A 26,759-nucleotide genomic window follows, 5' to 3' on the forward strand; every position below is an offset into this window, starting at 1 on the left:
ATTGACAGGAACACCAACAAATGATGAGGAAAAATTGCTAGTCAATCAGGAAAAAAATAAACACAAATAATTAAAACTCATTTATTTCTTTAATATCATTTTAATGAAGCAAATTTTAAATTTCAACAAGATTTTATTGATTGAATAATTGTATGCACATTTATTAGGTTGTAGCATGTAACCTGGACGCAGAAGATGTGTCAATGTTACATGCCTTTAAACGATAAGAATTACAAGTAAATATTGTAAAGTCTAGAAATCAAGTGAAGAAAGATCAACAACTTCTCTGTTAAAAATTCAGCATAAATTTACATTTGATTTAATATTATGCACTGGCCAGTTATGCTTTAAGTGTAATAAAGTAATATTGTTTTTATTCTGGTGTCAATGTTACATTTTATGTTTTCAAGTTAATTGGCCAGTTATCTTTATAATGCTGAGAATGAATACAAGTACTAGTTAATCAAATTGGCAATTAATCTGTGGTATTTCATGTAAAAAATTAGATTGATAAGGCAAACCGTACAAAAAAAAGCTTTTGCATGTATCATAAACACCTTTCCTTGGTAAATATTTCCGTGTCAATGTTATGTACAGAAATCTCTCCAGCAATAAAATGAATATCGTAAGGGTCAAACCTGTTTAAATACAAGATAAACTTATATTTTTTGACAAAATTGCAAAGCAAGTCACACATCATTATCAAAGAACCTAATTTACACAAAAAGTGCATGTAACACTTCATTGTGAGGTCAAAATTAACCTGGTCCCACTCTCTTATCATCTGCTTGATCACTGGTAGATGTCAAGTGTGAAAGATGACAAAGCCACATTTTAATGTAATTATCAGTGGGTTGAAATTTGAAAAAAATAGTTATGTTAATGCTTACTATAAAAAGTATACAACTGTTATAAAAAGATGAGTATTATTGGGCAGTATTGACACGAAAATGAAATAAATTTTCTTACCTTCTATATTTTTCAAACTTCAGTTGATTGATAAAAATCATGAAATCCAAATTGTAACCATTGTTGACACCTTTCAAAATTTGCCATGCTGGACCAATAACTTGCTTCCAAAGCAAATCAGCTAATGAAAAGGTGCATGTAACATTTGTTGACCCGAAAAGTTACATGCACTTGTCCATTTTCAAACGTATTTTATTTGCAGCAATAATCGGATTCTGTACAAAATGGGGTTTCTAAATGATAGACCGATCATTTTGCAGTTGATTTTCAACTATTATAGTAGAACAATTCTTCAGGCATATTCTAAATATGACTAGGGGTTTTGCCACTGCAGAAATGTCACACTTTTTGTCTACAGTTTTCAACTGCCAGCACATAACAAGTGCTGATTTTTTTATTTTTTTTTTAATTGGATCCATTTTTTTTGCATGTGGCAATAAAGACTAACCCACTTTGCTATTTAAACAATGTTTATTCTCCATATTTGCATGATTTCTTTATTTTTTAATTGGATAAACACTATTGACCCTAAAATTTCACTAGTGAATTCCTGCCCATATATGAGACATAAATGATAATATTTATATATTTAAAAATAATTTTTATTTCAGGATTGTTTACATTGTTGTTGGAAGATTTTGGTAAGTAAGGATATAATAAAGATAAGAATAGTGGACAAATTCAATGTACAGTCTAGCTAATAAGTCAAAATATTAAAACAGAAATCATCCAAAACTTGTCAAAAATTAGAAGAATAACACTATCTTACTCACTTATCTAGTTAGTATATTTTTCAACAAAAATTAACATTTACATGCTTTCTTTATCATGTTTATGATTTTAACCTGTGCTGCAAAATTTGGTAGATAGATTTTTATCTTAATTTTAATTGTTTTTAATTTTTATTTCATGTTTTCAAGCAGATAACATCAAACAATATGTTCATTGACATAGCAGGTGAAGAGAACAGTTTCTAGTTAAGATGTTTCATCATACAAACATTTTAAATCGAAAAATCTGTGTCTTTTTGATAAATATATAAAATACTGCTGTTAAACATTGCATAAGTGGACACCTGAAATTGATTCAACATAAATGTTTATCAGTGAGAATGTCGATAAAGAAATAAGTCTAATGATTCTTTACTTTTTTCCAGGGGTAAAAGGAGTTCAAGTAGAAGAAATTTATGACCTACAGAAGGCCATTGATGGGTAAAAATATCATGATTATACATTTATATAAAATAAATTTATACATGCATGTATTTAACCCTGCAACATTATTTATGTATGTGTCTGTCCCAAGTCAGGAGCCTGCAATTCAGTGGTTGTCATTTGTTTATGTGTTACATATTTGTTTTTCGTTCTCCTTTTTTTTTTTTTTACATAAATAAGGACGTTAGTTTTCTCGTTTGAATTGTTTAACATTGTCTTATTGGGGCCTTTTATAGCTGACTATGCGGTATGGGCTTTGCTCATTGTTGAAGGCCGTACGGTGACCTATAGTTGTTAATGTTTGTGTCATTTTGGTCTTTGGTGGATAGTTGTCTCATTGGTAATCATACCACATCTTCTTTTTTATATGTGGTATGATTCCTATGAGATGACTATTCACCAGAGACCAAAGTATAAGGATTTACAAGGATATAAACATTTATAAGGCACTGCACAGTCTTTTCATACAATTATAAATCTACTACAAGAACTGCAATACATATAAATGTATAACAATAGTAGATGGATAGTTTATGTGCAGAACATTTTGGAGAATGGTATTAATAGGCAAATATCATAATCACATTTTGGAGAAAATAAAGCTCTTCATCTGTATGTCTGTATTTTTGGAAAATGACGCAGTCATTGTTCCATAACTGCCGACCTGATTTCTCTGCCTACCGCGCTTGGTTTCGTATTTACTAATTTCAATACAAACTGGAATGTGCTTGTGATATCATTATGCATGAGCATTGTGTAGTAATCAGCCAGGAACCAGTTTACAAACTAACTGGTTTCTGTTTGTATTCCACTACAGTCGAACAAAGTGTTGTAGTTTGACAGGAACCAGTCCAGAATTTTGTAAACTACAAAACGTAATCGGTTATTATCATTCCGTTTTGGTGTTTCATACCGACTTATATGGTTTGAATAAGCTTAAGACCCTTCAAACATTAATGTGATAGGTATATTAAAGACTGTTTTACAAAAGGATGAAACTGTTTAAAAGTCGTACTATAGTGATATATGTTATGTACGGATTTCCACTCTCACCGGTTAATTTCTTCTTTTACACGTGCTTTTGAAACTTCCTGTTTAAACATCGCAAGTTTTAAAATTGTTTTTTGAGTGAATTAAACTTATTTTAACAATCACGAAGCGTTCGGGAATCATTTCAAGCAGTTTCTTCTTCTCTTTGATGACGGAAGATAGGTTTTCTCAAGAAAATACCGCAAACGATCGCAGAGGAATTGAAACGTACAAGTCAAGTCGGCACCTGGTTAAATTGGCATCTAGTCAAATCGGCACCTATTTGACGTCAATTCGGCTTCCAATAATATTTATTATAATATTTTTTATTCAATTAATTAATAACTGTTACCAAATACATAGTGAATATTAGGTAAACAACGAAACCAAAGTGAATATGTTGTTGTGTATAAAAGTAAACAACGAAGCTATTGTTTTAACCAAGATTAAAATTAAATGGAAAACTATGAGTCCCTTTCAATAAATCAAACTTTCATGCCAAATAATTAGCAAATTTAAGGTGTTTTTTTTTCAGTAATGTTTAAACAGCATTAAACAAACAATCCTGTAAAAGACTCAACTGGCTAAATAATGCATAAAAATATCCAATATCTCATATTAGTCCAAATAAAAATGACGTCTGACAAGGCTATTTTATTTTTTTCTGGGACGCCTTCCTAAGACGTTCATAAGGAAGGCTTCCTAAGAAGGCGTCCCAGAAAAAAATTAACATAGCCTTGTGCATGTTGTGGTCATAGGAAGGTGTCCCAGAATAAAATTTAAAAAGCCTTGCCAGACGTAATAATTATTTGGACTACTCATATATATCATTAAAAATACACCAAAAAATTCATGTAGTTGAGAAAAATAAATACATACAAAATGTACATGAACATCCAAAAAAGTGAAAGTTAGTATTAACTCTTTTTGCTTTAAAAATTTACAACTGCATTTAAGTATTGAATGCTTTTTTTTTGTAAATTCATTGAGGTGTAAAAGCGTTGACCGAAGTACTTTTTGTATGAAGCGCGTAAGCGTAAGCGCTTCATTCTAAAAATGTGCTCACAGTCAACGCTTTTGCAACCCTATGAGGTTACAAAAAGAAACATTCAATACTTATAATTACTTTTTTTAGCTAGGATCATGAAAACACGAATTTTATAACTTTTTTATTCAATTCATCTGTGCACTTTATTGTGGGACCACGTGTTATCATGAATGAAAAGTTTTATTGAGTGATGCAATTGCTTGAGGAATAACATGTGATGTGCAGTTAGCCAATCAGAATAAAGTATTATAATGAAACATATATCAAATGTTATTATAACAAAATACATTACGTTGTAAGAGTTATCTCCCCAAACACTGTTTTTCTTGTGGCCACCTCTCCTTCGTAACCGTAAAAGATTTTATTTTACCAAATTGCTCGTTACATATTTAGGATAAGAATATTCGTTTGAACCATAGCTCTATGGGGACTCCATATGAGAGTTATTCCCCCTTTTTCATTTGATTCAAGCGATATGCATTTTCAACTGGTAAACGATAACTGATAGAGACATAGGGTCTTCATGAGGTCATTGGTACTAAAAATGAAAATGAGGTCAATGTCAAAGGTCAAGGTCATATTATAAATTTTGATTTTGGCTTATTTTCACTTCTTTTCAAATACTGTATGACATTTTGACAAATAATTTTTCATAAATTATTAGTTGCGACATGTCCTTACTTGTATATTTTGGTTGAAAGGCTGCGCATACAATAAAAGGGAGTTTTTGTCCATCTTACATTTAAAATTACGCGTCAAGTGGTAGTACTCATTAACCAAACATATTAAAGACCTAGGATATTTTGATTCAAGGTCCATGGTTTGTGACCTTGAAATTGAGGTCAAGGTCATAGGTTAATAGGACGTCATAAAGCCATAGGAACTAACATTTTAAACTGATTTTTCATATTTCAATATAGAAATAGATCTTTTCTAGTGGAAAGACTTCAATTGTTCTCTGAACAATTTGTTTTTAATTTACTTCATATTTTGTGGGAGAAGGGGGTTCAGACTATGTGGTATCAGGTCTGTTTGCGCCCAATACACTTTCGCACCTCGCACGTTCACACCCAAAGTCCGTTCGCACTCTACTCATTCGCGCCCAATTTTAATTTCAAATTCAAGTTGAATAATTGGAAAATCATGATTGTTGTTTTAAATTGCTTTGGTGTAAATACTGAATGTATTTATAGCTTGGTATGAGTAAAACATTAAAGATTTTAAAGGAAAAACACAAAAGATAATTGTTTTTAAGCCCTTTGATCTGAAACAACGAAACAATAAAATATAGGAACCAAAATATAGCAATCCACTATTATAACCAAAACATGATAAAATTTATTCAACACACAGAAAAAAAAATAGTCAGAATCTCACTTCATTATGAAAGAGGTCAATGAAACAAAGTATAGCAATACACTAACCAAAACATGATTAAGAGTTATTCAACGCTAAATAAAACGTTGACAAAATACCACTTTATTTAGAAAGGATTATTATTATCTTTAACAATACGCTATCCAAAACATGATTAAGATTTATTCAACACCAAAAAAAAATGCTGTCTCACTTTATTTTGAGACAATGACAACAATTATACTTATAAGAAAACACTTGCTTACAGAGTTATTAAACACAAAACCAATTAAGATTAGTTGCGAACATGTACGGTGTGAAAGTGAAAGGGGGCGAACATGAGTTTGCGCAAACGTGAATGGGCGCGAACGGACCCGGATTCAGCCTATGTACCAGTGAGAAATATAGAAGCCTTTCTACGGTATTTATTTGTACAATTCAGGTAGTCTTGACCTATTCATTTGTCTTTAAAAAAAACCCAGCCAGTTGGCACCTTCACTTCACACACACGCATATACGAATATCAATTATATGCTTACGAGACATGTTGCATTGTTAAACTAATTACGGTATGTGAAAACAAGACTTGCATAAAAACTATCCCAATATTAGAGACAGTGGCGTCATTTTTCTTCAGAGCTTTCAGCTCTTTGATTTCCTTTGTTAATGAATACTACCGTAGATTGAATTCGATTTGATTTGAGAGAGATCACATGCTTTTCAGGGATTGTCATAGATTTAAGTCTTTTTTACTGAGTTATAAATTGTTAAGGCAATTCTGTATCTACATATAATATCAATCCACTTTTGATGGGAGTTTGATTAGCCAAAAGCTAACATTTTTTTTGTGCTTGCTGTTTATACATACCTTTCTTTTCTTCTAATGACTACAATGTTTTCTGAATTTGAATTTGGGATCACTCTTTTATTTTTTTCCTGTTATGATGTATGAACATTTTAATAAGATGATTTTGAGTTCAAGGCACATTAACACATAGTTTCTTCTGAAAAGATACAGTATTATTTTCTCTGCTTGATAAAACATATGTAATGTCTTACAAAATGTTATTTCTTTCAGGCCAGTTTATGGATTTATCTTTTTATTCCGATGGATAGAAGAAAGAAGAAGCAGAAGAAAAACAATCACAGAAGAAGAAACATTTCTTACAAATGATGATGAAGTTAACAATTTGTTCTTTGCACAACAGGTATGTAGAAAAACAGCATATGTTTTTAAAGTAGTTAGTTCTCAATCTGAGCTAATATTTACAGCTTTCTCATGTGGATTTTCAGTTTCCCAAATACTTTTAAAACATTCCAAGTAAACAAGTCTGTGAAATTCTATTTTTTTATTTAAATATCAGAATACAACAATTCTTCAATGACAAAAAGTTGGCTCCAGATGATAAGTTGATCATTTTTGGTTAAATATGAACTTACATAGACCGAAGGTATCAGGAAGGGAGAAGAAACCTATCAATTTAATTCAAAGTTTCACAACTGCTTAATTTAGTCTCAAAATATACCAATATTCCAAATATTCAGAGAAATTTGTTATTTATGGGTAATGACTTGAGGCATACTTACAATATAATAAAACTTACACTAAATGTTTATAGTAAGGAAGCCTATCAATTTAAATGTTATTATGCTGAAGATCTAAAAAGTATCTTTACAGTATGAAAATCTTCTGTAATCCTGATATCTTACTTATTGTGTACAGCAATTTTGGAATATCAAATTTTGCATCATGTGCCTCCAGATATGGTGTAAATAGCAATGGTCATGGGAAATCTAAACTTATAAAAAAAACAGCAATGATATTCAGTATTAGCCATACCTGTCAGGTTAGCCGGTGTCTACAAAAAAAACTGTCAATTTGTTTCAGGGTGAATAAAACAAGATTTTAATAATAAAAAAAAAATATAGCAATATTATTAAGCATTTGCCCCTCTTTTTCTGAATAAATGTTTGGTTCTGGGAGAAAGTGTTTTCAGGACAAATTTGTCACTTGTATTGTGAGGAAGGACATGCAAAAATATTTCCAATGATACAACTATCCACCAGAGTTCAAATGATGAAAATATAAGTAAATGTTTAACATATATTTTACATCTTTTAGGTGGTTCCTAATTCCTGTGCTACACATGCCTTATTGAGTGTGCTGTTAAACTGTGATAAAGTGAGACTTGGAGATACATTGTCAAAGCTCAAACTGTTTTCTAGAGGCATGAATCCTGAGGTAATTTGTGTATTGGTTTATAATGATGCATTATTTATTGTGTAATAGTATTCATAAGAGATATTATTTTCCTTGTTAGCAGTTATGGCTTTAATCTTCAGATATGGATCAGTGATGATTGGGCTTGATAATTTGTCAATCCTGATACTATTTTAGATACTGCAAACATGCCAGAATCATAAACACAATAGTTTGTTTTAAAATGTGATTTGTTTTACATTTCTTTGTATTTTTTAACAAGACGGGACTACATGTACTGGCAAAACACACTTTATAGTGAAAATTGTTTATGATAAACAGCACTACAAGTTGAGAACAAGAATATAAAGATGTCAAAAAAAGAAATGAATAGAAAATAGAAATAATATGACTAGCACTGTAAGATTGAAAACAGTTTATTGAAATTTTCACTTTTATGTCTCAAAATTGTGTTGCAGTATTTAAGTAAAACATATTACTGTTGGCTCTTTCAAAACACAACTGATTTCTTAATTAATAGTTGTTTAATTTGGCTTAATCAACTACTGTAAATTCCGAAATTATTGCGTGCATTTATTTGTGTGATTTTGGCATATAAGACTTAAATGTGATTTTAATTTTTACGATTTTGAGAAAAATCCTATTCAATTCATATGGAATATTTACAAGTGCGAGTTTAAATTATTGCGTTCACAACTCTCTCACATTTTCACAAAAATAAAAACCTCGCAATAATTTCTGAATTTACAGTATTACTGATCTCAAGTTGCATTTTTACCAATTAAAACAATGCTACATGTAGTTAAGCTACAGATTCTGAATATTTTAATTTAAAAATTATCCTTTATATGAGAAAGAAAGGGATTAAATTCTCTTTAAAATGGGAAATGAGATGCAACATTCTGATACCTATGTACATAATTGTATGACCTACTTTGTAATTTTAGGACAAAGGTTATGCCATTGGAAATATGCCTGAATTAGCTGAAGCACATAACAGTCATGCAAGGTATAATAGTCTTGGTTTTAACCATGTTTCTTTTTTATACGACCGCAAATTTTGAAAAAATTTTCGTCGTATATTGCTATCAGGTTGGCGTCGTCTTCGTCGTCGTCGTCGTCGTCCGAATACTTTTAGTTTTCGCACTCTAACTTTAGTAAAAGTGAATAGAAATCTATGAAATGTTAACACAAGGTTTATGACCACAAAAGGAAGGTTGGTATTGATTTTGGGAGTTTTGGTCCCAACATTTTAGGAATTAGGGGCCAAAAAGGGCCCAAATAAGCATTTTCTTGGTTTTCACGCTATAACTTTAGTTTAAGTTAATAGAAATCTATGAAATTTTGACACAAGGTTTATGACCACAAAAGAAAGGTTGGGATTGATTTTGGGAGTTTTGGTTTCAACAGTTTAGGAATTAGGGGCCAAAAAGGGCCCAAATAAGCATTTTCTTGGTTTTCACGCTATAACTTTAGTTAAAGTTAATAGAAATCAATGAAATTTAAACACAATGTTAATGACCACAAAAGGAAGGTTGGTATTGATTTTGGGAGTTTAGGTCCCTATAGTTTAGGAATTAGGGGCCAAAAAGGGACCCAAATAAGCATTTTTCTTGGTTTTCGCACCATAACTTTAGTATAAGTAAATAGAAATCTATGAAATTTAAACACAAGGTTTATGACCATAAAAGGAAGGTTGGTATTGATTTTAGGAGTTTTGGTCCTAACAGTTTAGGAAAAAGGGGCCCAAAGGGTCCAAAATCAAACTTTGTTTGATTTCATCAAGAATTGAATAATTAGGGTTCTTTGATATGCAGAATCTAACTGTGTATGTACAATGTAGATTCTTAATTTTTGGTCCATTTTCAAATTGGTCTACATTAAGGTCCAAAGGGTCCAAAATTAAACTTAGTTTGATTTTGACAAAAAATTAATCGGTTGGGTTCTTTGATATGCTGAATCTAAAAATGTATTTAGATTCTTGATTATTGGCCCAGTTTTCAAGTTGGTCCAAATCCGGGTCCAAAATTAAACATTGTTTGATTTCATTAAAAATTGAATAAATGGGGTTCTTTGATATGCCAAATCTAACTGTGTATCTAGATTCTTTATTTTTGGCCCTGTTTTCAAATTGGTCTACATTAAAGTCCAAAGGGTCCAAAATTAAACTTAGTTTGATTTTAACAAAAATTGAAATATTGGGGTTCTTTGATATGCTGAATCCAAACATGTACTTAGATTTTTGATTATGGGCCCAGATTTCAAGTTGGTTCAAATCAGGATCTAAAATATTATATTAAGTATTGTGCAATAGCAAGTCTTTTCAATTGCACAGTATTGCACAATGGCAAGAAATATCTAATTGCACAATATTGTGAAATAGCAAATTTTTTTTTTAATTAGAGTTATCTTTCTTTGTCCAGAATAGTAAGCAAGAAATATCTAATTGCACAATATTGTGAAATAGCAATATTTTTTTTTAATTGGAGTTATCTTTCTTTGTCCAAAAGCAACTCAAATCTTTGTTATATACAATGTATATTCACTTTTTACTACCAACTGATAAATTAAAATAATCTTTACCATTCAGTGATAACAAGCAGTTTTTTTACATAAGGGGGATGTGATTAAAAAAATTGGGTTCAATTTTCTCATTTGAAATGAAATTTCATAAATAAAATGAAAATTTCTTCAAACATTTTTTTGAAAGGATTAATATTCAACAGCATAGTGAATTGCTCTAAGAGAAAACAAAAAAATTAAGTTCATTAGAACACATTCATTCTGTGTCAGAAACCTATGCTGTGTCAACTACCGTAGATACTCGCTTATAAGTCGATCCGACTATAAGTCGGATGCCCTTTTCAGCTCCAAATTCTGAGGATTTAGTCTTAACCCTCGTATAAGTCGGACGAAATTGGGACATTTTTTTTGCAGCTGACAGTTACTGAACGCCGGTAAAACCAATGCAAATACAGGAATACTATTCATTTTCTGCATGAATGTTTGTTTGATTTGAATTTAGTTGATGTTGATTTTGATAATTTATATAGCTTTTAATAATAAAGATGAATAAAGATGTATTTATTCCTGTTGTTTTGTTCACTGTTTGATTACAGATTGGCCATGTGTTGTTTACGTAATGCATTAATGATTTTGTAGGGTATGACTAACACCCTATTGTTTGAGAAAAGCGAACATCAACCAATATGAACCTTTTTTTTTTTTTAAAGTCAATCAATATTTTTCCCAGCACAAATAACTCAGTGTTAAAGAAGCTTGTAGACTTCATAATTCTTTTCATATTGTGATGATTAAAGGATTGAAAAAAATTAAGTGAAGCTAATCAACTTTATATTAAAATACCTCCCAACTCATTAGTGTCATCTGTTCACCTATCACTGATATTTTTCACACCTTTAGTGAATACAACTCTTTGTCTCTTAATTAGGGGTTATCAATGGATTATATTGGCTTGCCTATTAATTTTGTAATCTTTGTGTTTACCTGAGACATTTTAATGAATAACATTTTGATCTAGGAATGACTATCAAAATTATTTTTTATTATTGTATGATTTATAAGTATTGAATTGATATCATTATATCACAACAATGACACAATAACTCCACTGAATACATCCTTTTACATAGTTGGTACATTGTAATCTCGTTTACATTTTTGGTTCTTGGCTCTTTCTTTTGGGTTTATGCACAAACCATTTGACCATGAAAATCAATACACAAACCGGAAACAGTCGGCAATTCAACACAAATTGTCAGAAAAAGGTTAACAGAGAACAAATAAAACACAAAGACAGTATTGTAGTCATTTATTTTCACCAAAAACTTTCAATTTAGGGATTTATGTAGGTTTGGTAATCACCAACGTAGTTTTGACCAGGAAATTCACTCCTGACCACTTTTCTCGAGCTTGGATTTTTCCTCTTGTCTCTAGATCTCGCTTATAAGTCGGTACCCCTCTCTGGGTTCTGAATTTTACTCCCAAACTTCCGACTTATAAGCGAGTATCTACGGTATTTAATCACAATCCAAATTTAGAGCTGAATCCAGCTTGAATGTTGAGTCCATACTTGCCCCAACCGTTCAGGGTTCAACCTCTGCGGTCGTATAAAGCTACGCCCTGCGGAGCATCTGGTTAATTGAGTGTCTTTCATTAAAACTAGATAATGAGGATAAAATGGAAAGTTTTATATTTGTAAAAGGGTCATTGGTCATTTATTAAGGTATATCAGTTTGGTGTATGTAAAATTACTCAAGAAAGTAGGTTGATCGTTCATGACCTCATACTTTTTATTAATGGAATAGACCTGTAATTTAGGATTACAGATATTTGTTATATGAGTTAGAAAAATTAATATCAACAGTTTATTGATTAATTTTCAATTGTAACCAATTTTACTGTCAATAAAATGTGATTACAAAACTTATTTTTTTTATTCCAACTGTTTTCCTGTTCTTTGGTTACCAAATGGCAGAACACAATGATAAAGTTACATTTTTTCCATATTATAAGTTATATGGTTCGCTACTGACCCCATACGGATCCATAGAGGGTTAGTAAAATTCATAGGGGGTGAGGCCGGAGGCCGAGTCCCCTATGAATTTTATTCACCCTCTATGGATCCGTAGGGGGTCAGTAGTTAACCGTATAACGAATTTATCGGACCTGCACTTTTTCTGCGGCGTTTTGTTGAAAAATAAACAATGAAACACAACAACATTAATAGATGACGTCGCCATTAACGCGTCACGAACCCCATATGAAACTTACTAACCCCATACGGTCTCATAGGGGGTCACCACGTGACGACGTTTAACCAATCACAACGTGATAATTTATCTGTGGTCCGATAATATACAAAAGGGGGGAAAATGTTTCAATTACTTAAACTTGATTGATTGTAATAAAGATGTAAAACTTGTGGTATTTTATTTTTTTAGGCCTGAGCCACGTCACCTTCCAGAGAAACAGCAAGGTATTGCAACAACTAAAACTATGGAAGCTTTCCACTTTGTTAGTTATGTACCTATTAAAAATCATCTGTTTGAATTGGATGGACTAAAGCCTTATCCTATAGATCATGGTAAGTTATAAGACTTTTGTTTGTTATTTGTAGTAGAAAAATACTGTTCTGTTTTTATTTTGTTTAAACTTGTATTGCCACAAACATTGTAAATGATTATAAATAAAATTGAATTTAAAATTATCTCCTTTAGACTTTAATAAAATCATTCAGACATGACTTCTTTTATGTTCAGTTGTGCCAGTCAAAGATTTTTTAAAACTCTAAAGCAATAAATACCTGAAACTGTTACTAAATATTGAAGAATCTAAAAAGAAGCTATTTTATTGTAAGAATCTTAACTTTTTTGTATAGAAGTGACTTTCATTAAATCCTCTTATCATGTCAAAATTGTAAATGTCACATGATAGATTTTTAACTGTCTTATTCTTCAGGGCCATGGGAAAGGGATGAATACTGGACAGAGAAGTTTAGGCGTGTGATAACAGAAAGATTAGGAATGGCTGCTGGAGGGTAAGCTTTTGTAAAGAGTAACTTCGATTTTTGTCATCTTCTAAAATATGGAATTTAGTACTCCATGATATCATAGTACTCAAGTATTTTAATATTTGGTTTCTTGTGTCTTCTCATCATATTTCTAACAAGTTTGATGTTAAAGTATACTAAATAATTTGATTTTGAAATAATACATTCCTTACTGGAATTTTTACACACTATATCAATATCTACTAGTTTTGCAAAGCATAGATATTCATACAAGTTAGACTATGATTATTATGCTCTGTATTTCAGTGAACCTAATAATGATATCAGATTTAACTTAATGGCAGTTGTTCCTGACAAATGTCAGTTGTACGAACACAAGTTAGCTACCCTGAAAACAAACAGACAAATTGTATTGGAAACATTACAACAGGTAGGTTTGGATTTTCTAAATGGAATTAAAACTGGAAAAGGACATGTTGTATTCACTTTAAACTAGAAATACACTACAGCTCAGATGGAGTTGATAATTTTTCACCTGTCTACCATGTGTAGCTTACTTCCCAATCATTAAATGTATTTACACTGGTAGGCTTTTGTGCAATCTGTACCTATTTTTTGATTGGAGGGACAGAAAACTGATCCATATAAGCTCTAGTATATTTATGTTTTTAGTAATTAATGATTTAGCTTTAGTTTCTTAAATATATGTATTTGTTTTAATATAGGAATGGGTGTTGGAACTGATTTAATTTAAGTTTTGGTTTATAAATTACAAACTTGCTTAAGATATATTTTTGAGCAGGAAAATGTCAGGCAAATTTGAGCATGGAAATTTGTTATGCTAAACTTTCCATAATAGCATAAATAGAGATTATCAAGGAATCTGTTACAATTATTTACAATTTTCAAAGTTTTTTTAATTGGTAGAAGGGGAATAACTCATGAGTTCCAAGTTAATTTATGTATAGCTGGTTGACAGAATATGAGATATATAGATTGATTTACTTTCATTTTCTCCTTTTTAAGCTGCTGGATGCCAAGGTATATCTCCTTTGTATTTTATTGTCGTGTTATATTATTATTTTCTTATAAATTTTTATATTCAGACAGAAATACTTGTGCTTTTCCTGTTGTTTATATTTGTATTCTTTTCATGTAGACAGATTAACTTTATGCAGTAAGCAACCCTAAGTAAAGTATAAAGTGTGACAAAGAACTATGTAAAAATGCTGTTCCTTTATTTTTTGCTATTTTGAATGCCCGTAGTGGTTTTATGTCATTAATTTGTTACATCATATCTTTTCTTTTCCATTAAAAGATAGCCTAAAATAAATGAAACTGCACACTATAAATGGAATAACAATTTGCTTTCAATGTATTTGAATTAAACAAGAGGTGGGTTGTAAACATATGAGACAGCAACCCATAAAGAAATAAAAAGAAACTAAAAGAGGTAAAGCATCATGATATTGAACATTAAACATTTCTAAAATTATGAAATTTAAAACTGGAAAATGCTTTTTTTCCCAAATGAAAACTCATATTCATTCTAAATCCCAAAAATTTCCTCTATTAATGATAATTATACCTTCTTTTCCACTAATAGAACAATATTTGGACAATAATTTCCTTATGTTTGGGTTACAGATATAACATGAATATTCAGGACAAGAAACTGTTGATTAAAAATGAGTAAATAGAAAATAAGGTTACAATAAATTTATGTGGTTTTGGTAATGAACATCCATCTGTATGCTGAAAAATTGGTTTCCTTTCTCCAACATTAACTTTCGTCAACCAAATATTATAAAACTCAGAAAAATGTATATCAATCAAACATAGATCAATTTTGGATGTTGTAATTTTCACTTTACTAAATTCATGACCCATTATAAATGGAAAAATTGCTAAATTTTCAGTATATTTACAAAGGACATCTGTCCAACGAACTTATTCTTCTTTTATTTTCATCATATATGCACTTAGTGATTTTTTTGTATTGAATTGTTTCACCGTTTCTTTTCTTTTTTATAAAAAATGAAAAATGTGCTTTACACATATAGAATTTTAACTGAATGACCCTATTCACTAGATAAAAAGTGTGAATGCGTTGTCACATTGTATTTTGTTTGTTTTATGTATCCTGGTACTTAAAAATAAATTGTACCTAGTTGAACTCAGCTTTTATCTATCAATAGAAATACAAATTAAGATTCATTCATTTAAAGCATAAAAACAATACATGTCATACATATATATATATATAAAGATATTCTGACATGTCTAATTGGGAATAAATTTTGACAAACAGTGGAATCTTAAGATTAATGACCAATTGTAAATAAGCATTATTCATATTAACCTCAAACTTTTTGATAATTAACCTTATAAGGTAATTTTATACATGTATAAGGAATCTTTTGTTTTCTTGTTGTTTCACATTTCTATTGTCATACAAGTCCTTTGTAGATATGTAGATTTGATAATTTATGTTGTTTCCATGATATAACTTATGCTAGGTCCAGTCAATGCTCTAAAATTTTAATATGGTGTTAGAGTTGTCTCATTGGCACTCACACCACATCTTCCTATATCTAATTAGGGATGACAATGTGGTGAAGAAGATTGATTTTAATGATTTTAATTTTTGAGGTTCAGGAGTTATGGTCCTTGACATATTTGAAAATAGACATATAGAATGTGGCAGGCAAAAAACCTTGAAAGCTGCTTTCAAAATATAGAAAACCTTATTTGTTGTCAATATGACTGCTCTTTCTTGTTTATTTTAATCTAGGGTAAACTGTGGGGGTTTTTAAGGTGATATTGCTACATGTTTTTATAACTAAAACTAATTTACAGTGGATCCATTTATTTAAGTCACTGTGGATATCAATTCTTTGATAAAAAATATTCAGAAATGTCTTATTATATGAAACTGTATTTAACCTGTAATCCAATATACATACATATCAAACTTTTTATTATTTGTTGTTATTTCTTTTACCTTTACTGAATTCCCATGTAGTCTGAACCAATTTATATTTCAATATAGCATTGAAGAATATTGAAATATATTTTAATTTTAACATAGTTTAAGTGCATTTTATTAGAATTATGAGCCCATAACATCAAAATAAGAGGATGTGGTATGATTGCCAGTGAGGCAACTCTTCATTAAAGACAAATTGAAATAGAAGGTAACAAGTAAAAGCCACCATACAGCCTTCAAAAATGAGCAAATCTCCAACCTACTGATATGGAGTTGATTGGCAATAAACTCAGCCTTTCACTCAGCACTTACAAATGTTATTTTCATGTGAAGGAATTTAAATTCCTTAGATTCTAGAACTTTTTTTGTTTTCATGATGCTGACCAATAAGCTAAGAACTAAAATACAAATATTGGTTTATTGCACATTACATTATCTAATTACAGCCTTGTTTACATACACATTTCATTACAATGATATTTTTCAGATGGTCAAGGTTACAAATCCTGGACTAACATCTTCTGATAAAGACAAATATTTAGCTGCCGTGAAACAGCATGAAAAGATGGAAGAAGCTCTGATAGCACAGGCTCAAGAGGATGCTGCCGCCAAATCAGCGGCAAAACATAACATAGCAGAAAAATCTCTAAGTAATATGACAAATAGCGACCAATCACAATCCAGTGAGACATCTCAAGATGGAAGCATTGTAAATATTACAGAATCACATGACTCAGACAATAATACGACTGTACAAGAAAATAGTTCTTCGGAATCAAAAATAGTGCCTATGGATGATGAAAATAAAGTCGTCAATATTTCTGAAAACAGTGAAGACATTATAATCGATGTTGATTCCATGGAAACAGAATCTGATATAAAAGATAATGAAAAATTGTCTGAAACAATTGGAAATATCAAGAAAGATAATTTTGATAGTAAAATTGAAATTGAATCGAAATCTGATGGTTCTGTTGAAATTGAATCTGAAAGTGTTACTTTAACTTCTGTATATACAGAATCTATTGAAGAACCACCTCTTATTTTAAGTAACAAAGAATCTCTTGAAGGAATACAAGTGACTAGTACTGATGATAAAAATGTGAAAATTCAGATCTCTGTTGACAATGGGGATTGTGGGAAGGGAGTTACAATTCCACGATCGGTAGCGTCAACAGATGTTACTAAACCATTGACTATAGAAACAAAGTTTGGAGGTCCGTCTGGACCCAGTAGTGAGAGTACAGACACTGCTTCAGAAGGAGGGAGTTGTTTTAGTTCACCAAATACAAATTCATGTCAGAATAGCCCTGTGTGTAGTAATGGGGAAAGTGCAGGTTAGAAATTATGATTTGAACAAATGTATTTGATGTGAGGCATGATAGCCATGTCTTGGACATACAAATCATTTTTCTGTTTTGAAATCTGTTGGTTAGACCAAATTTGAAAATCTGATCATATGACATGTATTAATAATTCTAAATTTGAAAAATGGAAGGCAGGTACATTAATAAAAAAGATGTATCATCTAAAGTCTTTGAGATATATAACTAAATTCTGAACCTTAACAATCTTCTTATTTGCTTTGAAAAATAATGATTTATATTCAAACTTGAAACTTGTTTGGAATAATTTTAAAACAAAATATGATAAACATGATAAACAATATATATATAAAATCTTATGAAAATTTAGGTTTTAAAACAAGGAAGGAAAAAAATAGTTACAAATATTAATAATGGTTTATAAAAAAAGTATTTGAAGGTATAACAGAATATGCATGATTTTCATCTGATAGCAAAATTTATGTAGCGTAATGATTAAATCAAACATGGCTCTAAAAATAGAGATTCATTGAAGTTACTACAATCTGAACATTTTTTTTAAGGAAGAATACTTGTATAAAATGATTCAGTTTATACATACTATGTCATATGTATTCCGAATTAAATAAAAAGACTGCTTTGGCTTATTTTTCAAATTTAGATTTTTTTAAATTTAGGTGGTCCTTGTTAAAGCTAAAAAAAAATACAGATGCAACATTTATTCTTTCATGTTGTCTTTTATCATAATCAACGAAAAAGATCCAGTAAAATGGAGATAACCATTATGATGTACACATTTGAATTTTACCGCCTTAAAGAATTTATACACACATCATGCACATATTCAAATATATATATGTATTCAGTCATTATGGTATAGTGGACTGTGTCTTAAGAATATATACAAATCATAAAATTAAAATTTCACATTACATTACTTATTTATTTTCAGACATGAAAAAAGATACTTTATCAGACAGAAGGTCAGAGGGAAGATCTTCAGATTCTAGTCACCATCATAAACATAAAAGGAAATTCCATAGTCATCAAGCTTTTACACCAAAGGTCAGATATATTAAAAGGTTTATGACCCCTTCTGTGGCCTGTGAATTATGAACTTTTCAACTGCAATAGTATCAAAACAGCAAAGATAATGAATAATAGGGATGGGCCATTTTGAATATATACCAAGGGGAAACTTCGTGCTAAGAATAATTATTTATAGTTTCATTGCATTTAATAGAAAAATGGAATTTGGTGAAAATAAAATCAAGAATTTTGGTTATAAAATTTGAAACATAGTTTACTCACTTATTTTTCTATGATCAGCTAGCGTTTATTGTTTACAAAAAGTCCTAAATAACCTTATTATTTCAAAACATCTTGTGCTGAATCACTAAAGTTGAGCTCACCTAGAAGGTGTACTTGAATTGGTCCATATTTATATTTAGTTAAACCAATATCTAAATTTATAAACTTGTTTTAAGGAAATCATTGCTAGCACTGCATGCAATTATCCTCAATCTATCAAGAACCCAATTACCAAATATATAAATCTCTATAAAATTACCATATGTTTAGCATTTAAGCAACACAAGGGGACATTATCCGTCAATGCTTTACTGTACATTTGTACAGGTTAATGGAGGAAAGTTTTATTGTTTCATTCAAACATGATTGGGAGAGGGATGCACTTTGAAATTGAGATAGCCACTGACATATTGAGACAGCCACTGACATTTTGAGGCTTATAAATTTCATTAAATTTTGAATGAACAAGTATATATTGAATTTTTAGCTCACCAGGCTCGAAGGGCCAAGTGAGCTTATGCCATCACTTGGCGTCCGTCGTCTGTCGTCGTCGTCTGTCGTCGTCGTCGTCGTAAACTATTTCAAGAATCTTCTCCTCTGAAACTACTAGGCCAAATACTTCCAAACTTTAACTGAATGTTCCTTAGGGTATCTAGTTTATAAATTGTATCCGAAGTTTTGATCTATCAACAAACATGGTGGCCATTGCTAAAAATAGAACAGAGGGGGCAAATGCAGTTTTTGGCTTATATCTCAAAAAGGAAAGCATTTAGAGCAAATCTGACATGGGGTAAAAATTTTCATTAGGTCAAGATCTATCAGCCCTGAAATTTTCAGATGAATCAAACAACCCATTGTTGGGTAGCTGCCACTTAATTGGTAATTTTAAGGAAATTTTGCAGTTTTTAAATGACCGCAAATTTTGAAAAAATTTTCGTCGTATATTGCTATCACGTTGGCGTCGTCGTCGTCGTCCGAATACTTTTAGTTTTCGCACTCTAACTTTAGTAAAAGTGAATAGAAATCTATGAAATTTAAACACAAGGTTTATGACCATAAAAGGAAGGCTGGTATTGATTTTGGGAGTTTTGGTCCCAACATTTTAGGAATTAGGGGCCAAAAAGGGCCCAAATCAGCATTTTCTTGGTTTTCGCACTATAACTTTAGTTTAAGTTAATAGAAATCTATGAAATTTTGACACAAGGTTTATAACCACAAAATAAAGGTTGGGATTGATTTTGGGAGTTTTATTTTCAACAGTTTAGGAATTAGGGGCCAAAAAAGGGCCCAAATAAGCATTATTCTTGGTTTTCGCACAATTACTTTAGTTAAAGTAAATAGAAATCTATGAAATTTTGACACAAGGTTTATGACCACAAAAGAAAGGTTGGGATTGATTTTGGGAGTTTTGGTTTTAATAGTGCAGGAATTAGGGGCCAAAAAAGGGCCCAAATAAGCATTATTCTTGGTTTTCGCACAATAACTTTAGTTTAAGTAAATAGAAAATAATGAAATTTATACACAATGTTTATGACCACAAAAGGAAGGTTGGTATTGATTTTGGGAGTTTAGGTCCCAACAGTTTAGGAATTAGGGGCCAAAAAGGGACCCAAATAAGCATTTTTCTTGGTTTTCGCACCATAACTTTAGTATAAGTAAATAGAAATCTATGAAATTTAAACACAAGGTTTATGACCATAAAAGGAAGGTTGGTAATGATTTTGGGAGTTTTGGTCCAAACAGTTTAGGAATAAGGGGTCCAAAGGGTCCAAAATTAAACTTTGTTTGATTTCATCAAAATTGAATAATTGGGGTTCTTTGATATGCTGAAAATAACTGTGTATGTAGATTTTTAACTTTTGGTCCCGTTTTCAAATTGGTCTACATTAAGGTCCAAAGGGTCCAAAATTAAACTTAGTTTGATTTTGACAAAAAATTAATCGGTTGGGTTCTTTGATATGCTGAATCTAAAAATGTACTTAGATTCCTGATTATCGGCCCAGTTTTCAAGTTGGTCCAAATCGGGGTCCAAAATTAAACTTTGTTTGATTTCATCAAAAATTGAATAAATGGGGTTCTTTGATATGCCAAATCTAACTGTGTATGTAGATTCCTCATTTTTGGTCTTGTTTTCAAATTGGTCTACATTAAAGTCCAAAGGGTCCAAAATTAAACTTAGTTTGATTTTAACAAAAATTAAAATCTTGGGGTTCTTTGATATGCTGAATCCAAACATGTACTTAGATTTTTGATTCTGGGCCCAGTTTTCAAGTTGGTCCAAATCAGGATCTAAAATCATTATATTAAGTTTTGTGCAATAGCAAGTCTTTTCAATTGCACAGTATTGCGCAATGGCAAGAAATATCTTATTGCAAAATATTGTGAAATAGCAATTTTGTTTTTAATTAGAGTTATCTTTCTTTGTCCAGAATAGTAAGCAAGAAATATCTAATTGTAAGAATTTTTTTTATTTGGAGTTATCTTTCTTTGTCCAGAATCAACTTAAATCTTTGTTATATATACAATATACAATGTATATTCACTTTTTACTACCAACTGATAAATTAAAATAATCTTTACCATTCAGTGATAACAAGCAGTTTTTTTACATCTTAATATTTTATGATGTATTTAAATGAGTAGTAATTGTTGCAAACTCCATTAGAAATTTTAATTGAGATTAGTTTTGGAATAAGGGAAAGGGGGATGTGATTAAAAAAATGGGGTTCAATTTTCTCATTTGAAATTTCATAAATAAAAAGAAAATTTCTTCAAACATTTTTTTGAGAGGAATAATATTCAACAGCATAGTGAATTACTCTTAAGAGAAAACAAAAGTTTTAATTTCATTAGAACGCATTCATTCTGTGTCAGAAACCTATGCTGTGTCAACTATTTAATCACAATCCAAATTTAGAGCTGAATCCAGCTTGAATGTTGGGTCCATACTTGCCCCAACCGTTCAGGGTTCAACCTCTGCGGAGCATCTGGTTGGTCATTATCTTGAAAATTATCATAGCTAAAGATAAACTGTAAACAGAAAAAATGATCAGCAAAGTAAGATCTACAAATAAGTGAATATGACCAAAATTGTCAATTGACCCCTTAAGGGGTTATTGTCCTTTAATGACAATTTTTCACAATTTGTTCATCATATTTGCTAACTTTAAAAAATCTTCTCCTCTAAAACTTCTCAACCAAATTCAACCAAACTTCAACTGAATGATCAGTAGGGTGTATAAAATAAAGTTTGTGTTTTATTTTCTATTTCGTCAAAAAACATGGCCGTCATGGCTAAAAATGCAGTTTTTGGCTTATATCTCAAAAACTCCAGCATTTAGAGCAAATAAGACAAGAAGTTATAGTATGGTCAAGGTCTACCTGTCCTGAAATTTTCAGCTGAATTGGGTAACTGTTTTTTCAGGTATAATGCCCCTGAATTGATGATTTTAAAGAAATTTTGCAGTTTTGGGTTATTATCTTGAATATTATTATAGATACAGATAAACTGTTAATAGCAAAAATGTTAAGCAAAGTAAGATCTACAAATAAGTCAATTTGACCAAAATTGTCAATTGACCCCTTAAGGAGTTATTGCCCTTTAAAGACTTTTTTCACAATTTGTTCATCATGTTGACTTACTTTAAAAAATCTTCTCCTTTGAAACTGCTGTATCAATTTCTGCCAAACTTAGGCTAAATGAGTTTCAGAGTATCTAGTATAAATTTTATATTTTATTTCCTTGTATGTCAAGAAACATAGCTCCTATGGCTAAAATAGAACATAGGAGAAAATGATTTTTTTTTTGCTTTTGAAGAAAATAGGACGATTCAAAGAACATTTAAATAAATTGAAAAGCCAAAATAATCATTGATAAGAGATTTAACCAAAAAAATTAAGGTGAGCGATTCAGGCTCTTGAGAGCCTCTTGTTTGTAAATGACTGGATTAAATACAGCTATGATAGTTTGGAAAGACCAAAGATTCATAAAGAAGATAATGTTCAAGGAGTTATATTTTGTGCTTTTCGTAAAAAATAGCAAAAAGGGTTTGCAGAAAAACCAATACAAAAACGGATTAGCCCACATTACTGTTACTCAACTCCCTTCTTTGCAAATGGCAGTCAAAATTTAAATGTTTGTCTAATAGCTTTTGATCCCTCCAACATTTATTTATGGACAGATATTAAATGTTTTTGAACGTTATAAGAATATGTATGAAATCTTCAGTGGAAGTTAGGCATTAATAGTCAGAGTCTTATATTTTAGGATTTGTTAGCTCTTCTCAAGAATGTAGAAAATGAAATAAAGTTGTGTGAAGTAAATTTGAAAGATGAATTAGAAAAGAGAAAGAAATATAGGGTAAGCTTGTATTATAGTTGATATTTTTATATTTTTAGCATAATGTTCATGGTATGCCCTACAAGGTTTTGTAGTTCTGATGATCTCTAATTTTGATTTGCCAAGTAAAAAGGTCATAACCTTTATCAGCTATTGTGTCAGGGTTTCCGCTGGCGGTCGACATGTTCGCAATTTGCGAAAAAATAATAATTGTGGCGATTAGAATAGGTACCAAAGAATCTATATATAGACCAAAAATCATAAAATATGTCCGCCTTCTATTAAAGATGGGGCATGATAAACATGATAAAGATAGATCAATTTGCTTGGTTTTTTTAAAATATAAAAGCATAGAAAAAATGACTTTTTGGCAGGAATTAGCTGTCTTAACATATATACATCGTTCACTCATCATAAAATTACTAAAATAACATCTAGTTTTATCCTTTACTTGCAGATAGATGACTGTAGAAGAACACATAATTATGATGAATTTATCTGTACATTTTTATCAATGTTAGCCAAAGAAGGACATTTAGCAAATCTTATTGACCAACAGATGTCGGTCAAGAAGAGGCACAATAGTGGCAATGCAGGCCGCCCAACAAAGCATTCTTTACCTGTCAAAGGGTCTCGACCAAAACCAAAGAGACGAAGATAATAAAAGTTTAGTTTTGAGCATTATTCTGTAATTTTTAATCTGTATGACAGTTATTGATGTTTCAAAATATTGTTTGAAAGTAATTGGAATGTAACTTATTAAACTTGTATGTAGCTCTAACAATTTACTTGTTTCAGCCAACTTTTCTATTACATTCATGATCATGGTATTGTCAGTTTAATTACAGTTTTGCAACTAAACTGCATTAGAAGTAATAAGAAATGGCTCACTGAAATTATTTAAACTTACAGAATCAATATCACTTTGAGCCTTCTTAAGGCGGTACCCAACACTTTAAATCAAATTAATTTGGCTTGTTTAATTTTCATAAAATTTTGTCAGAAAAAATTACACTGGTTATATAGCAGTTTGATCATTGAGATGCTTACTATTCCCTTTACAACACAACGTAATTAAAACATTTAGCTGATTTTACAGAGTTATCTCCCTGTAGTGTTAGTTACCACCTGAAGCTTAAAAAGTTTATGTAAATTATTTTCATCTAGTCTGTTACTTTCATAAGCAATGATTTACCATCAGTCATCTTTTACTCTCTATACTATTTATTTTGAAACCACAGGACATTCAAGAATGGTCTATTCAATCTCAAGAGTATGATTAGGAATATCCGATAATAAACAATTTTAGATATGCAATAGATACTGGTATGTTAAGTTTGTTTTTCATGACATATTTTGAAAAGTTGCATTATTTTTTATCATATATCATAAAATTAAGGTAGATTTATGGTATACCGCCATCTTGGATTGTACATTCACAGTACTAACTGGTTCTAGTAAATTTCCTAAATCTGCAAATTTGGAGACAGATTTGCCATTCAATGGTTAGACTGTTTTTTCTATCTAAGGGAACTTGTTAGTTTATCGTATTAAACAAAATATTTTAACAAATATAATTTTTTTTTTGGTTTAAAAAATCATTTTTTTAAATGAGCCATTTAAGGGGAGATAACTCTTTTAGTACAAAATTTATACTGGGCTAATAGGGATTTTTTTTATTTTTACTTGTAGCAAAAAAAAAAGTTCGGTGACACCATGTTTTCTTTTTATTTTCTTAAAACATATTATGAAACCTTTCTTCTCACAATTTATTTCAAAATTTCATCTCATAGAAAAAAATTTATGCACACTAATGTGTTTTTTCATGAACAAACTATCCAAATTTTTGAAATTTTCAACGACTCATAGCTTGAAAAATAGCACGGTGACCCATAACTTTTACTAAATTTTTGAAAAGAGCATAGTAAAATTTTCATTTTGGCAAATTATAAAAATATTCTTTCTCAAAAAATATACACTGGCGAGCTACCTTAAGTAAAAATTTGTGAATACATTAGCTTTTATTACTTTTTCAAGGTATTGTAGTATCAATTCTGCTCTTTAGAAAAAATGAATAAATGGTATGTCGAGTCCATAGGGATATTAAAAAGTTTTTTGTACATCCAACATGGACAGAGTGAAATGAAAAAAGCCAGGTGAATTTTTGTGTATTTACATGAAAGTTTTACAATGAAGATCAAGGTTAAGCTATGTGTTATTTTAGTTTTTTTGTATACACTCAAATACTCATACATGTAAAAATATTATTTTGTCAATGTAAAAATTTAGTCTTTGTAGAACATTGCTTTCCAGTAAATGTGTTAAGATATTTTTATTATGAGATGAATTTTTAAATTGAATTCAACTAATTCAAACACATATTACAGAAGTTAAAAGTCAGTTCAATCAGCATTTACTTTATGCCGTCAGCATCTACTGTGGATTCATCAATATTTGTTGGTCACCAATTTTAGTTGATTTCATGGGTATTGGAGAACAATGTTATTAAATATTTAAGAAATAAAAAATAAATCTAAAGGCTTGTATGCAGACTTGGGTTTCCTTTAGCAAAACATGGACTCTGGCATTTTCTACATACAAAGCCATAACTGTTAATATGACCAAATGTGCAGATGTGAATTTAACTTCCTATTTATAGATGCCGCTGTTTGGACCTTGATAGAATTGTCAGGTTTCACATTGTTTAAGATTTTATTCACTGCCATCCTTGTGTTTGAATGAAATTGTAAATCATTGTCTTTGTTGTTCAGAGATATCTGTGATTATTATTAATGACATGTTGCATTTATCACAATTTCATGTTTTTCTTATCTGTTGAATAAATTACAATCATGTGAATTAAAACTTGAAAAGAAAAGTCTATTCTAGGTATGGATAATCATTTTGTAATTCTTGAGCCAAAGGATAACACTTGTTGTATTTAAAAAGATGTAAGTAAATATTACTATGTGCTACAAGATAAAAATAAAATGTTTTAATTTTGACTTTCTGCTGTTTAATTCATACCCCCCTCTCTCAGTGTTGTCTGATGATTTTTTTGTTGCTTATTTCTCCAACTAAAAATCAAAGCTTCCTAAAAGCATGCTTTATTGTGTGATGCATTTTTCACATTCATCCATCAAGTTCTAACTTACCTGCAAATACTTTATATTCTTACAGAGGCTTACTCATAATGACCATTTAGAACTAAGAATCTGAGCCCACTATAATTTTTCTGTTTAATAAATACTTATAGTTGAGAATCATTCCTGAACAGAAGCTAAAAGTACAACTCATCCAGTCTCACTGAGTTACTATCTCATATACAAATACTCAATATCTCTTTGTACATACAGCTTGACATTAAACAAGAGGCTCTCAAGAGCCTGAATCGCTCACCTTAATTCTTTTGGTTAAATCTCTCA

General features: G+C 30.5%; 1 protein-coding gene across 2 annotated transcripts in view; it reads left to right on the forward strand.

Moving 5' to 3' along the window:
• The window catches only part of LOC134724308 (ubiquitin carboxyl-terminal hydrolase calypso-like), a 30,956-nt gene extending 4,616 nt beyond the window's left edge, over positions 1 to 26,340 (forward strand). The window contains exons 2-15 of one of the 2 annotated variants that reach the window (XM_063587450.1): positions 1,581 to 1,610; positions 2,126 to 2,180; positions 6,695 to 6,824; positions 7,739 to 7,858; positions 8,785 to 8,846; positions 12,802 to 12,944; positions 13,319 to 13,397; positions 13,677 to 13,800; positions 14,397 to 14,411; positions 16,847 to 17,696; positions 18,637 to 18,749; positions 23,263 to 23,355; positions 23,792 to 24,733; positions 25,331 to 26,340. In XM_063587450.1, coding sequence (XP_063443520.1) covers positions 1,581 to 1,610; positions 2,126 to 2,180; positions 6,695 to 6,824; positions 7,739 to 7,858; positions 8,785 to 8,846; positions 12,802 to 12,944; positions 13,319 to 13,397; positions 13,677 to 13,800; positions 14,397 to 14,411; positions 16,847 to 17,696; positions 18,637 to 18,749; positions 23,263 to 23,355; positions 23,792 to 23,995 — 2,018 coding nt within the window. In that variant the 3' untranslated portion in view covers positions 23,996 to 24,733; positions 25,331 to 26,340. The remainder of the gene's footprint in view (positions 1 to 1,580; positions 1,611 to 2,125; positions 2,181 to 6,694; positions 6,825 to 7,738; positions 7,859 to 8,784; positions 8,847 to 12,801; positions 12,945 to 13,318; positions 13,398 to 13,676; positions 13,801 to 14,396; positions 14,412 to 16,846; positions 17,697 to 18,636; positions 18,750 to 23,262; positions 23,356 to 23,791; positions 24,734 to 25,330) is intronic. The other variant, XM_063587451.1, reaches the window with a different exon arrangement.
• Positions 26,341 to 26,759: the final 419 nt, after the last annotated feature.

This window comes from Mytilus trossulus, chromosome 1 (assembly GCF_036588685.1).
Source record: "Mytilus trossulus isolate FHL-02 chromosome 1, PNRI_Mtr1.1.1.hap1, whole genome shotgun sequence".
NCBI lineage: Eukaryota > Metazoa > Mollusca > Bivalvia > Mytilida > Mytilidae > Mytilus > Mytilus trossulus.